This window comes from Rhea pennata, chromosome 1 (assembly GCF_028389875.1).
Source record: "Rhea pennata isolate bPtePen1 chromosome 1, bPtePen1.pri, whole genome shotgun sequence".
Taxonomy (NCBI): domain Eukaryota; kingdom Metazoa; phylum Chordata; class Aves; order Rheiformes; family Rheidae; genus Rhea; species Rhea pennata.
The window spans coordinates 11,988,680-12,001,452 of NC_084663.1; the positions used below are offsets into that span (position 1 = coordinate 11,988,680).

At 35.1% G+C, this 12,773-nt stretch overlaps 1 protein-coding gene across 1 annotated transcript in view; it reads left to right on the plus strand.

Annotated features, from left to right (window-relative positions):
- The window catches only part of GNAT3 (G protein subunit alpha transducin 3), a 30,142-nt gene extending 18,493 nt beyond the window's left edge, over positions 1 to 11,649 (plus strand). The window contains exons 4-8 of the mRNA XM_062598359.1: positions 1,235 to 1,395; positions 5,386 to 5,514; positions 9,685 to 9,814; positions 10,018 to 10,171; positions 11,462 to 11,649. Of these exons, the coding sequence (XP_062454343.1) occupies positions 1,235 to 1,395; positions 5,386 to 5,514; positions 9,685 to 9,814; positions 10,018 to 10,171; positions 11,462 to 11,649 (762 nt within the window). The remainder of the gene's footprint in view (positions 1 to 1,234; positions 1,396 to 5,385; positions 5,515 to 9,684; positions 9,815 to 10,017; positions 10,172 to 11,461) is intronic.
- The last annotated feature ends 1,124 nt before the right edge of the window (positions 11,650 to 12,773 follow it).

Below are 12,773 nucleotides of genomic sequence, written 5' to 3' on the forward strand. Positions count from 1 at the left end.
AGCTGAACAACTGTGCACTCTGGAGAGCATTTGTGGAGAGCAAGGAGGAACAAACACAAGAAAGTATGAGTGAGTTCTCTTGGTCAGAGCACTGAACTAGCAAGGATTGATAGAATGGAGCTGATTTTGTTTAATGTAAAAGGAAACATTTTGTTTAATGTATTGCCCTCCTCCTTTTTCTTTCAAATGAATGTATTTTTCTAATTTTTTTCCTTTTTTCTCCGTTCTAACATTTACAAATTCCCCCAATTTTTAAAAAACTTGTAGTGTTTATTTTTGGTCAGTTTCTGACTTTTACAAAATTTCCAGAAACTGCAGTTTCTAATGAAATATAAATAAAAATTACATTCCTAATATGAATTTGTAAAAAAATTATTGAGATGTTTTCTGTTTTTGAATAAAGCACGCTTCATGTCAAAATAGTGTCTGTCAGAATATATTTCTACTAGTAAGACTATTGACTAAAAGTCCCTTCAGTTGTCTACTTCTGGCTAGGAAGCAATTATTTTCTGTAATTATCCACTGCTGTAAGAGTGTACCAAATGACCCTATTTTTAATCATGCTCTTTATTTAAAATACTTTTCTAAGCCATTAACTACTGAAAAGAAATATTTTTAATGTAATGAAGTCTTTTGGGGTTGACTGCAAAAGGAAGAAATTAGAGAATAATTCATTTAAAATATTTGGAATTCTTTTCAATTACAAGTTTCTTCTTCCTCAAAGAGGAAATCAGATAGGAAACGCATTCACTAGCTAAATTTACTTTACCACATTTCTTATTGTGCTCTAGAGCTAGCAAAAAGATTTTAAATAAGTCCAAATGTTATTTTTTTCCTAAATATATTTTTTTTAAAATAGGAATATATTTCTGCTTTAATATATTTAAAATATATTTAAGCATCATTTTTAATTTACTTATGATACATAACTATTCTCTTTTACAATAAAAGCCTTCCTTGCAGGTTGAACCTTTGCTGAACACCTGTGGTGAGATGAAACTGAGACCCTGTATGCACAAAAAAAAAAAAAAAAAAAGGGATACAAGTCTCTTACCAATTCTACAATCTATTATGATCTATGTTTACACGCAATAGTGAGTACAGCTAAATGGAAAAAAAAATGTGAAAATCAGAAATATCTCCCCCCTTGCAATTCATTGTAAAACAAGCTCATCTTCAAGGAGATGGAGAGGCACAGTATGTTTCCATAATATCTATTCAAATTTATCTTTAGGAAGATGAAAGACAACTCTGTGCCATGGCAACAACTCTAGAGGATGGTGGTGCCATGTCTTCCAAATTGGTTGACCTCATTAAACAACTGTGGAATGACCAAGGGATCCAGACCTGCTTTGCAAGGGCAACAGAATATCAGCTCAACGACTCAGCAGCTTAGTAAGTGACAAAAATTACAGGTGTAGAGCACCTTGGAATTACCATGATGAACCGTATAGAAACTGTTATATCTAGAACACTTCCTCAAATATAGAACTGTATATGAAAAACATTCAATGTTAACCTGAAAAGGAGCTAGGCCTATTGCTGATGGGTTTATAAGAAACATTTAATTAACAACATTTAACAGCAAAACAAAAAATATTGCATTCTGTGAGTATGCTTAAACTGCAAAAAAATGTCTTCTACCCCTAGCCAGTTCTGATGAAATGATTCAAAAAAGTGCATTGAAACAGCTTAATTTTACCTAGAGTAGTAGTTTGAATTCAAGTCTAACTGGTGGATTTCAAGCTTCTAATAGGTCTGGTCAAAGCTATGAAAAATCTCCTCTAAGCTAATCTGGCTGCATGCTGTAGTGTATCCTGGGCAGTTACCATCTCAGTGTCCCAGAGGGTCTCGGTCAGTGGTGCTGTATCTGCTGTCCTAACACATCACCTCATTTTCCTTTCTATGACTAGGAGGTGACAGAGACGTAAGTCGGGGACTAGGGCTGCTCAGCTCTGACTCCATAAAGAATTAGGATTCAATTGAGGTACCACCTCCAATTTAAATGTAATCATATAGTTCCTATTTTGGTTGCTTTTCTAGCCGTTCTTACAAGTTAGAGCCTCTGGGTGGTTCTGCTCTGCAGTTTCTTCTATAAGGTCATACAAGAGGTACAGGAAAGGTGTCATCTAGGTCTTCACTTTCTGGAGCGCAAAGGTCAGGCTCTGCTTCTGCTGGGGAAAAGAGTAGTTCCAGGTGAAGTCAGCTTCATCTCTTTCTTCTAGCAGCTGCGATATGAATTTTTGCTGCTCCTACAGCTCCTCCTACCGGCAGAGGGTACCTGTATAGGGAAATTGCACAAGGTGTCAGGTGCCACTTGCATTTAGAAGTGAGAGGTATGATAAGAATCTGGGCAAGAGCCAGGCAAACTGACTCTAGTAATAAGTCATTCATTTTAGTTATTAAAGGTGATATACCATGGAAAAAATTATAAAATTCCTAATCTCTTTACATCTTCAAAATAAGAATGAAGACCTTTCTGCAAGACCCTGAACAGAAGTAACTAGAAAATATAGTCTGAGTTGATTTGTGCTTTATTTGGCAGTATTTTATAGCAGCATTGTATTCCTAAGGGAATAACTAACAGAAGTACAGAGCAATCTTCTGTTTCCTTTCACATATTGTCTGTAAGGCCACACTGCAATTGTCAGGACTAAAAACCCATAGCAAATCAGTATTTATAAGGAAAAATAGAAAATAAAATAAAATAAAATAAAATAAAGAAACTAATGTAAAAATCTAAAATGATTACCTGCTTATTAGCCAAAATTTTTGTGTGCGCAGTATGTCAAGGAGATTAATTTTTATTGTCTAAAAAGAAAAATAGAGTAGTCTAAAATAATTTCCTACCAGTGTCATGATTTTTAATTTGAGGTAGATTTAAGGAAGCTAGTACATACTCTAGAGGAGCCAACAACCATTTATTTCACCAGTTCCATTAAGAGCAACAGAGTAATATGCTTTACTTCTTAAAATCCCACTAATCACCTACCTTCATCTTCAGGTATCTAAATGATCTTTGAAAATCTAGCCCTTGGTTCTGAACTATTTAGATTAACTTCATTTTTGCCATTATTATTGGGCTTATAGTGATCCATTCAAAATCATTTAGAGTCAATCAACCACCTAACATTACATCTGAATTGTTTTCTAAAACCAAAAGCCTGCTTCTTAGCTCTTACGAATCATCATAGCTCTACTTGCTCCTGCACAGAGTATTGTACACCGTGTAAGTTCTGACCTTCTGAGGTCAATAGATTCTTCTGTGAGTCTTTTCATTATTAAGTCTTGCTAATAATTGTGATGACTGTATTTTCTATGTATGTTTTTACCCCGCAAAATGAGATCTTCTTAATAACGGTAACTCTCCTGTATGTCAAATTTTGCTGGAATTTCTGTCTTATATTCATTAATTGATCTAGTTTCAAAGTGAATCAATCGGGCAAATGAAGGAAGCAGTAAAATCAGCATTACAAATCGTGGCCTTCACTCTCCTGTAACTACGAATAGTATACGGTGCTTCTTGATTTCTCAGCCCTGCCTTTCAGGGTGCCTCATGTCACCTAACTTTAGCAAAGGAAAGATCAGACGTTTAAATTGGTCTACTAGTTTGTGTTCCCTCTTGTGTCAGTGGCAAGAAGACCTGCAGAGCATGCCATTGTACTTGTCTAAAGCTGTGGAAAGAATCTGAAGATGCCCTTCTTGCTCCATTAACTATAATTAACTTGGACTAATTCTTAGGCAATTACAATCAGGCATGTTGACTGAATTTAGATACTTGTGAATCGAAGCTAGTAGATGTTTATAATGAATTTTATGTACAAGTGTTTACTTTAGTGCTTGCATGTTTTATAAGTTGCTAAATTTATTTGGTTTCTGCCTCCCACAGAGTTAAGCTGAGATGAGTCTGCTTCAGGCTCTGCTCAGAAAACCAGAGTTACATTACAGTTTTAAAAAAATAGATTGTTTACTGGAGTGAAATGATGGGTGAACACTGAATTACTGAGGTCAGCTTCTGCACTCCTTCCTGAGTAGATTTAGACTATTCAATTTAAAATATGAAAATCCCATTTCTAAATTTTGCTTACTAATCTAATGCAGAAAGATTCTGGTACTTTCTTTTTACTATTTTTTTTACTTGCAGATATATTAAATTTTGCAGACAAGGATGATGAGCTGTGAGATTTGTTTTGATAGTTCTCTAGCTAAACTGTACACCAAAACTTCCTGCTGAGTAGAGTGTAAGAAAAGAAAAAAAAATGTATAAAGCCTATAAAACATTACAAAGACTTAGTGGGTTTTTTTTTTTTTTTTTTTTTTTTTTTTGGTCAAAAGCAAACAAGGGACATACTACAAATGGAAAGGTTCCAACCGAGACATTGAAAGGGCTTGAAAATGGTTCAACTACTGTATATGGCTTCTTTCTTTTCTTTTTTTTCCCCAGTATTTGAATGTCAGTTGTTAATATGTATATATGCTAAGTTACTCCAACATCATCTTTTCTTTTTCCAAATTATAACCATTTTCCACCAATTCCTAGTTCAGCTGGTAAGATTCATAGGCATTGTTCAGTCATTTCTCTAGAAGAGACAGGAGAAGAGCTGATGGTGGCCAAGGACAGGATTCAAAGATCTGGTTCAGTTTCTCATTTCACAAGAATTTCAAGTCTGAGATTATGCAAGGCTTTTCATCTGTGTGTGCTTCTGTCTCATTGGACATAAAACAAGATAACCAACTGTTTTCCTGGGGAGTGTAAAAATGTTAACCTAGAGGGTCCTCAGCTTGATTGAAGCTTCTGGTTATGATTGCAAAATAAATATTTTAAATATATAATAAATATTAAATAATAATGTAAAAAATAATGTGCTTTTCTCTTGTAAATTATAGTTCTAAGTAAAACAGCCCCTATTTGTGAATTCCTCCAAACTGTCATGCTCTTTCTTTTCATTTAGTAAAAATAAATTTTTTGCAACAGACTGGTAGCATTGTCTGATATGCTGAGATAATTTCTAGCAAACCTGCTTCTAAGAGATGTTTGTAGTTTTTCCCATGTGGTGTCAATTTTCAAGTCAAATGAACAAAAACCCTTTCCCCTTTCTGCCTAATATACTTTCTTAGCATCTCTAAGGGAGATGATTTCTCTGAACTCAAATCGTCTGAAGCATGTTTATTATACAGAACTAAATTACCACTTCTATATACAAGAAAAAAAAATGGATCTTGACCATAGATCTAGATCATATAAAAAAACAATTACTATTTGATTTAAATGTATAATTCACATAAAATATATAGAAGTGGCTCAATATAAATGGATCAATAACCATGTAATGATCAATTCACCTTTTAAATTCACCGGTTACTATTTCTGCTTACTCTCCTTAGCTATCTCAATGACTTGGATAGGTTAGCAATGCCAGATTACGTGCCTAGTGAGCAAGATATTTTGCACTCCCGAGTGACGACAACTGGGATTATAGAGACTCAGTTTTCCTTCAAGGATTTGAACTTCAGGTATGAAAGCCATATTTAACAGTGTTTTCTCTGGTTTTAGCTATTTTAAAATATTTTCTTTTCAATATGGTTGACCTATTATAATATTGCTAAACCCATCGTGATGTCAGTGAATCCACTCTAATTTAATATTTCATAACAACCAAAGAGCAAGATATTTTAATATCAGTATTCCAACTTTAAGCATATAATGGACTGTTATTAAGAGCTCTCACAATATCACGATCTAAAGGGATGTTTTTACATTTGTAAGTGTCTAAAAAGCATTATTTATATCCTTCCATTTGAATAATTATTTGCAACATTTATGAAATGTACCTACCTAAATGTCCTTAACAGCATGCAAAACATTTGATGACTACTAATTTGCATGTACTCTCAACCTTTCAGTCTCTTGAGAAAGAAAGGAACTGCTCTTAACACTGTAATTCATTACAATTTTCAAAAAAAAATTACAATTCCTGTCCCGTGAGAAATTTCAGTATTAGCATGCATGCCTTCATCCTCATTTAAGATAAAAAGCAAAATACAAAAAAGAAAAAAATATTGAAAATAATGTCTCTGAGAAATTTGGTTGAAAATAACTGACACTTTCAAATACTCCATTTTTTTTGTTTGGTGATCCAATTAAAACCATTTATTTCCACATTAAACCATATTTGAGTGAACTATGTCAGTTTCTGTGTTTTCTAACTTTGCTTTATTTCTGCTTTTCACCTAATCTTTAATTTAAAGGCTGTAGTGCATATTGAGGAAAGTAGTCTAGACATAAAACTGTCTGTAGAGATAAATGGACATATGAGGCATCAGGATTAAACTTTTGTATTTATTTTCAGTGGGGTTTTTTTTTCCACATGTGGTATCATACCAAATAGATGCTTTGAAACAACAGAGATTAGTTTCAAAATGAGATTCTGAAGTATATAACCATTAAATAAATAATTATCACCCTATAAATATAGTGATCACTCCTGAAAATTCAATACTTGTGGACACAAATGCTACATTAAAACATCACAGATGCTATACTCTTTTTCTCCAGTTAATATATTTTGGATAGCTTTATACATTGGAAATCTGAGTACCTTCACAGAAAAACACTGAATAGGAATGGAGGAGGAAATTATTAGACTATAAATCCCCTAAGGTCTAAATTCTACCAAGCTTAATATTAGAGTTAGCACCTAGGAGCAACTGAAATGCAGAACAGCTGAGAACTGTTACCTATTTGAGTGTCTATAGACAACAGAAAGATTCCTAATGTCACCACAAATACTAAAAAGCACTGTATTTGTCCTCTCTGTTATGCATCACAGTGGTGCATATAAGTAAACTAATCGGTGTCTTTATGCACTTAAGTAATGTTAGGCAAAATCACTACAAGCAGTCTGAGGGTTTTGAGCCGCTGCAGGGATGCACAGCAAGTATAAATCCATCTTAACTAGCAAATTACAGCTACTTTGCATTGCTAGAGGAATGCAAAACAGCTGAAGTATTTTGATGACTCTGCATTCACTTTGATAAGTGCCATAGGGAAATCTATAAAGAGAGGAACACTTCCATATTCAAAACAAGTTTTGGTTGATGTACTTAAATAAGGTTTGATGTACTTAAACAAGGTTTTAGGGTCACAAAATGAAACATGGATTTAAAAAAAGTCTCATTCAAGTAAACACTTGTCTGTCTTTCAAACTGATTCAGGCAGAAAAACATTTTGTATTCAAAAATCTAAACTGCTCCAGAGGTTTAATTTTTGTTATATGGACAACATCGTTTGTTATTTGTTAACTTCTTAGTGGTTGCTTTGTTGTTTAAAATGATTTAACTTTGCTGTACTTTTCAACTTACTTCACTAATAACTTTGACTATGAGTTTCAGAGATGAAAACATATTCAACATTTTAAAAATGATATTCATAAGTCCTCTCTTGCTGTAGCTTCCATTGATGTGCTAGGAATAATTACTGATATCAGGCACGTTTTAGTTTAGTCTTCAGGTCTCACTATATATAACATTAAGACAAATGCATATACTATTAGTGCCTTATCCATGGGTAGATTTTCCAAGAGCAGTGTTGGGAAAATACAGAGCTTCTAAGCCAAACTTTGGATGTTTTGCTAAAAGAAAAATATAATATCAAAACTACACTTCACACTTTTCAGAGAGTGACTTCAGTTTTACATGTACGTAAGTTAAATTCTGGGCTTATATGAGAAGAGCTAAGCAAGCTTATCTTAACATAAAAAATGTCTGTAAGCATCACTTCTGGCCTTCATCTTGTCCTATTTTAACTGACTTCTCATGACTATTCACAGGACAATGCAAAAAAGGTTGCAGAAAATGAAAATAGATTCATGTGACTATGTGTGCTTGTGAAACTAAATTTTGAAGATTTTTTTTCCTAGAAACCTGTTTTAAGAGTTCTATACCACAAATCAAGGGAGGCACATAATACCAGATGACTTTGGGGCACTAATCTCAGCCAAGATGCTTTACTCATCTGACCTCACTCTTCAGTAGGCCTACTGAACTCAGTGTAGAGATACGCTTGGAAGAATGCCATTAACGATATCAGGATCCTACTCAACAACAGCATCCTGATTTCCTAATAACTCATATTCATAGACACCTAATGATCAGACAAATTGATGAATGTACAAGAAAAAAAAAATCTCTATCTCCTCAACTGCAGAAATATTTCATCAGTACTATTGGGAAGGTCTTTACATCTGCTAAGCAGGAAGAATAACATAAACAATAACCTTTGTTTCCATGAGCTGCATTATTAGCAGTGAATAAAAACAGAGAATTAAGGCACTGCAAAAATGGTGTTTCAGTAGCAAATTACTCTTGGTCTGTTTATTAGTAACTTATTCTCATACTGAATCTCAGGATTTGAACTGCTAGAAAATTTGAGCTGCATTTAATTCTCAGATCCTGTAGGATGTACATCCAAAGTGTAAGAAGTAATGTATTTTTTTAAGGAAAAGATAGGGTAACATGGGATTAGGAGGCTTTGGAGTTTAAGTTCAACAACACATACCATATCTAGAAAATCATTATGTACACAAGAAAACACAAAAAGTAAGGGTAAAATTGGCTGCATAATGTGTAAGACCAACTGGGACATAAATTTGGCTTTTTACATGTTTTTTCTCCTTTCTAAAGCACTTAAAAAAATACTCAGGTTTTGCTGATTTTGTGTCAGAAGAATAGCGAAAAATAAAGCCTTATCACTAAAGAGCCATAAAGATAAGTGGGAGTTCTTGAGGCTAGTGTTAAGAAGAACAATGGTAGCTTTGACAACAGATCCAGCTCTGCTGGGCCTCAAACTTCCCATTGCACTGAAGGTCTAAACTAGGTATGCTCAGTTTGTTTTCGACCCTCAGAAATACAGATTTGTAAAAATAGATATGGATATCTATCTATGGGTAGAAATCCATATGACTTTACCCAGAGGTGGTAACTTCTGGCAAAGACTGAAACAAATTAATAAAGAGGAGGACGGCTCAGCATTTCCTTCTCTACAGGTGAATGGATTCCTGCTCTCCATGAATTGTTTGAACAGCTGATGCAACTAAGCAAGACTGATAAGGCAGAGACTCACATACACAAACACATCCTGCAGATTATACAACTATCTAAGCAATTACATAAGGACATTGAACAGATAACTAAATATTTATCTATGCCAGACAATTAAACATGACTAGTGGGTTAACTAGTAACTGGCTTCCAATCATGTCATATTGATCAACATGTCAGTTCTCTACAAACAATACTAACAGACAATGACTAAGGAGATGTGAGACTTTTGTCAATATATATGTACTTTGTCCTGAAACACCCTTGCCCACAGGGTCTAGTCTGCACTAGCTCAGTCTGCACCAAGCTTTTGCACAGAGCCCCACTCCCTCAACAGGGAGTGCTGCCTGACAGTATCTCCTATATGCACTTATTTAAGCCTTTACTTTGCATTTTGTGCCCTCTGTAATGTTGTAAATAATACATAGTTCTCCTTGACCTGTTGGGATGGAAGTAGACCAGTATTCAGGAAAGCTGGATACTTGAGTGCCGTTCATCTCTGGTTGCACTCTGCATATTGATTGCATGGCTGCATCCTTATTAGTTAGTGCTTTACATTGTCCATATGTTATTTTTCCTGCAAAGGATGTTTGACGTGGGTGGACAGCGATCAGAGAGAAAGAAGTGGATTCACTGCTTTGAGGGAGTTACTTGCATCATATTCTGTGCTGCACTCAGTGCCTATGACATGGTTCTGGTGGAAGATAAAGAAGTGGTGAGTCAGAAGGGATAAACAACCCTTTTCGCTACTAACTTTTAATGTACTCTCTGATGGCATATCAGAATTATTCCTCTCCTCTGATAACAATTTAAAGGCTATTATGTTGTACTGGTTCTTGCTAGAAAAGAACATAACAGTAAAAATGACATATGAGGAGATTTGTCAGACTCTCATGCTCACCTTTTGCATCTCAACAGAACAGAATGCATGAAAGCCTTCATCTGTTCAACAGCATCTGCAACCACAAGTGCTTTGCAGCCACTTCAATTGTGCTGTTTCTAAACAAAAAAGACCTCTTTCAAGAGAAAATAACAAAAGTTCATCTCAATATCTGCTTTCCTGAGTACAATGGTAAGTCTGGGATTTCCAGAAGAAAATACGTTCAAATGATGGGTGTCAGCCACGCAGTGAAGGTGGTGAATTTGACTCAGGTCACTGATATTTCATCTTGTCCAAGCACTAGCCTTTCTCTCAAAAGAATGGAATGGGACAGACATTGCCAGAATCCAGTTTATCGCATCTGCTCTTGATGCACTTTATGGTGGGATGAATTCTCTTTATAGATGCTTTTTTTCTTTCCATTAGCTTATATAGGGAGGAGAAAGGCTAAAATATTTAGATAGCTAAAGTTAGATTTGATGAAGGCAGACAGCATTATCAGTTTAAGTCAGCAGCCAGTTGCTCACATAACCATACCTAAATCCAAGTCTTTTTGTATCTAATTGTAGTATACTCTATAAAGGAAGTCCGCCTCTTTTTATATGTCACAGTATCTACTGGAGATAGAAAACAGCAGCAGTTTCAAGTTCATGCAAGAGAATATATAAAGGTGTGCCATAAAGTCCTGGAGAAAAAAGAAAAGCTATCAGTATTTTAGTATTAAACTAATCTATTTATTATGAAGAGTGTCCAGAATAACATACACTTTAAAAATATATATATTATTAGAAGATGGGTTGTGTACACTTCCTAAATACAGCTGCCCCCCACTCACTTTTCTAGGACACGTCAACATAGCAACTCAAAATTGTGCAGTGTTTCAGTGGGATGGTCAATCATTATGTGCTACACTCAGTGCAGCTATGTCAATTTACACTAGCTGAAGCTTCAAAAATGAAATAGGAGTCACCAAGGGCTCTCAGCAACGAGTATCTCATTCACATCCTGCTCTGGACCAACAGTGAATTACTGTATCCGCATCAGTATTCAGACTTGTTGCTTCTGTTGCTAAGGAAGTACTACTGAAAACCAGGAAAACTGTGCAAAAAAGTTTTGACTGGGTATATAAGCCTCTAATTTTTTTATTTTTCCTTCTTTATTTCTTAATCACTTTTCTCCTTGCACCAACCCTGCCTGTTATCTCCCTACTTCTGTATGTATTTTTTCTTCTGTTTCTCTCACATTCTGCTCTCTAAGAATCTTAACTATTTCACACTGTTTTACTCAATTGTGAGCATTTCAGTTCAGAATGAGGCCTTCTGTTTAGGCACTGAAATTTAAATTTGGGAAGGCAGTTTACATATAAGGCTTTCACGCCTAAGGCCTAAAGCTAACGTCCTAAAGAACTCCTGTTTCTTAGTAACTGTGAGAAAATCCAAGTTAAAAAGTTTCTTCTCTGTCTCTTACTATTATCTTCAATAGGACTAAATACATTTGAAGATGCAGGAAATTACATCAAGAAACAGTTCCTAGACTTGAACATAAGGAAGGACAAGGCGATATATTCTCATCTGACATGCGCCACAGATACGCAGAATGTCAAGTTTGTTTTTGATGCGGTCACAGACATCATAATCAAAGAAAATCTGAAAGACTGTGGGCTTTTCTAGCCATTCAATCCCTTGCTCCCAGTTTTACTTCATCTCTGTCTACTTCCTCTCTCATCCTGCATGTTGACACACACAGTATAGTAGTGTAGTAAATGTGTAGTAAAAATGGTAGGGAAGAAACAATATTAATTAGGCTCTGGTTAGGTGTCAGTTGAAGTTTTGGGCTTTAGTTAGCTTTGTCAATTGAAGCCTGAGCATTGCAGAACACTAACGACTTTCTACACGTCATAAGATTAAAAAACATGTTCCTGCTTCACAGAGATGCTAACCACTGATAATTCCTACTGGAATCAAAGCGAATTCCTCACTGAAATCCATACAACTTGAAGGTACACAGCACTTCTCAGGAAGCTGGGGATAACTCAGTATGCTACATTCTCCAGTGGGGGCGGGGGGGGGGGAAGCATATAAAAGAGATTCAATAGTGGAGTTTTATTTATATTTAAAGCTTTAAAAAGCCATAATATAAAAAAGAAACAGTATCACTAGATAATGTCAGCTCATTACTTTTGTGTTTTCATGCTACACTCACAACTAAAAATGATATTACATTAATTCAGCAGAAGCAAACCCTAGGCTTAACTGGTTTATGATGGAGAACAGTGCAAATCTGCATCTTATATTATACTGTTCTGGTAGAAGAGCTGAGGGACACATACACATAAACTGCACATGTATAAAATTCATGTTCTCTTCAAAGAGCTGCCATCCTGTTTGGAAAAAAAAATGGTTAGTTGTAGGCAGATGGCTGGCAATTTTTTGGAAATATACCTAAGGGAGAAAGGGAGAAAAAAAATATTACAGCAACTATCAATTCCTGCATATGCCATAAGGGCAAGTGTAAACATTTTTTTAATACTTAATGACCTTTTTTTAATAATTAATAGTCTCACTGCTGGACAGCTTGTCTGGTGCTCTGTGACTGAAATAGTCGTCCTCACCAGTATAGATCAGATGTAAACCTATCAGGCCCAGTGGTAAAAACACATTCTTGAGGCTCTGTTACAGAGAGCCATTTTCTTTGCAAAGAACTTTCTAATGAAGAACTGCTCCACTTTTACTCTATCTACCTGGTTTACTGTGATTGTAACTCTGAAAATATTTAACAATTTCAAATGAAATGG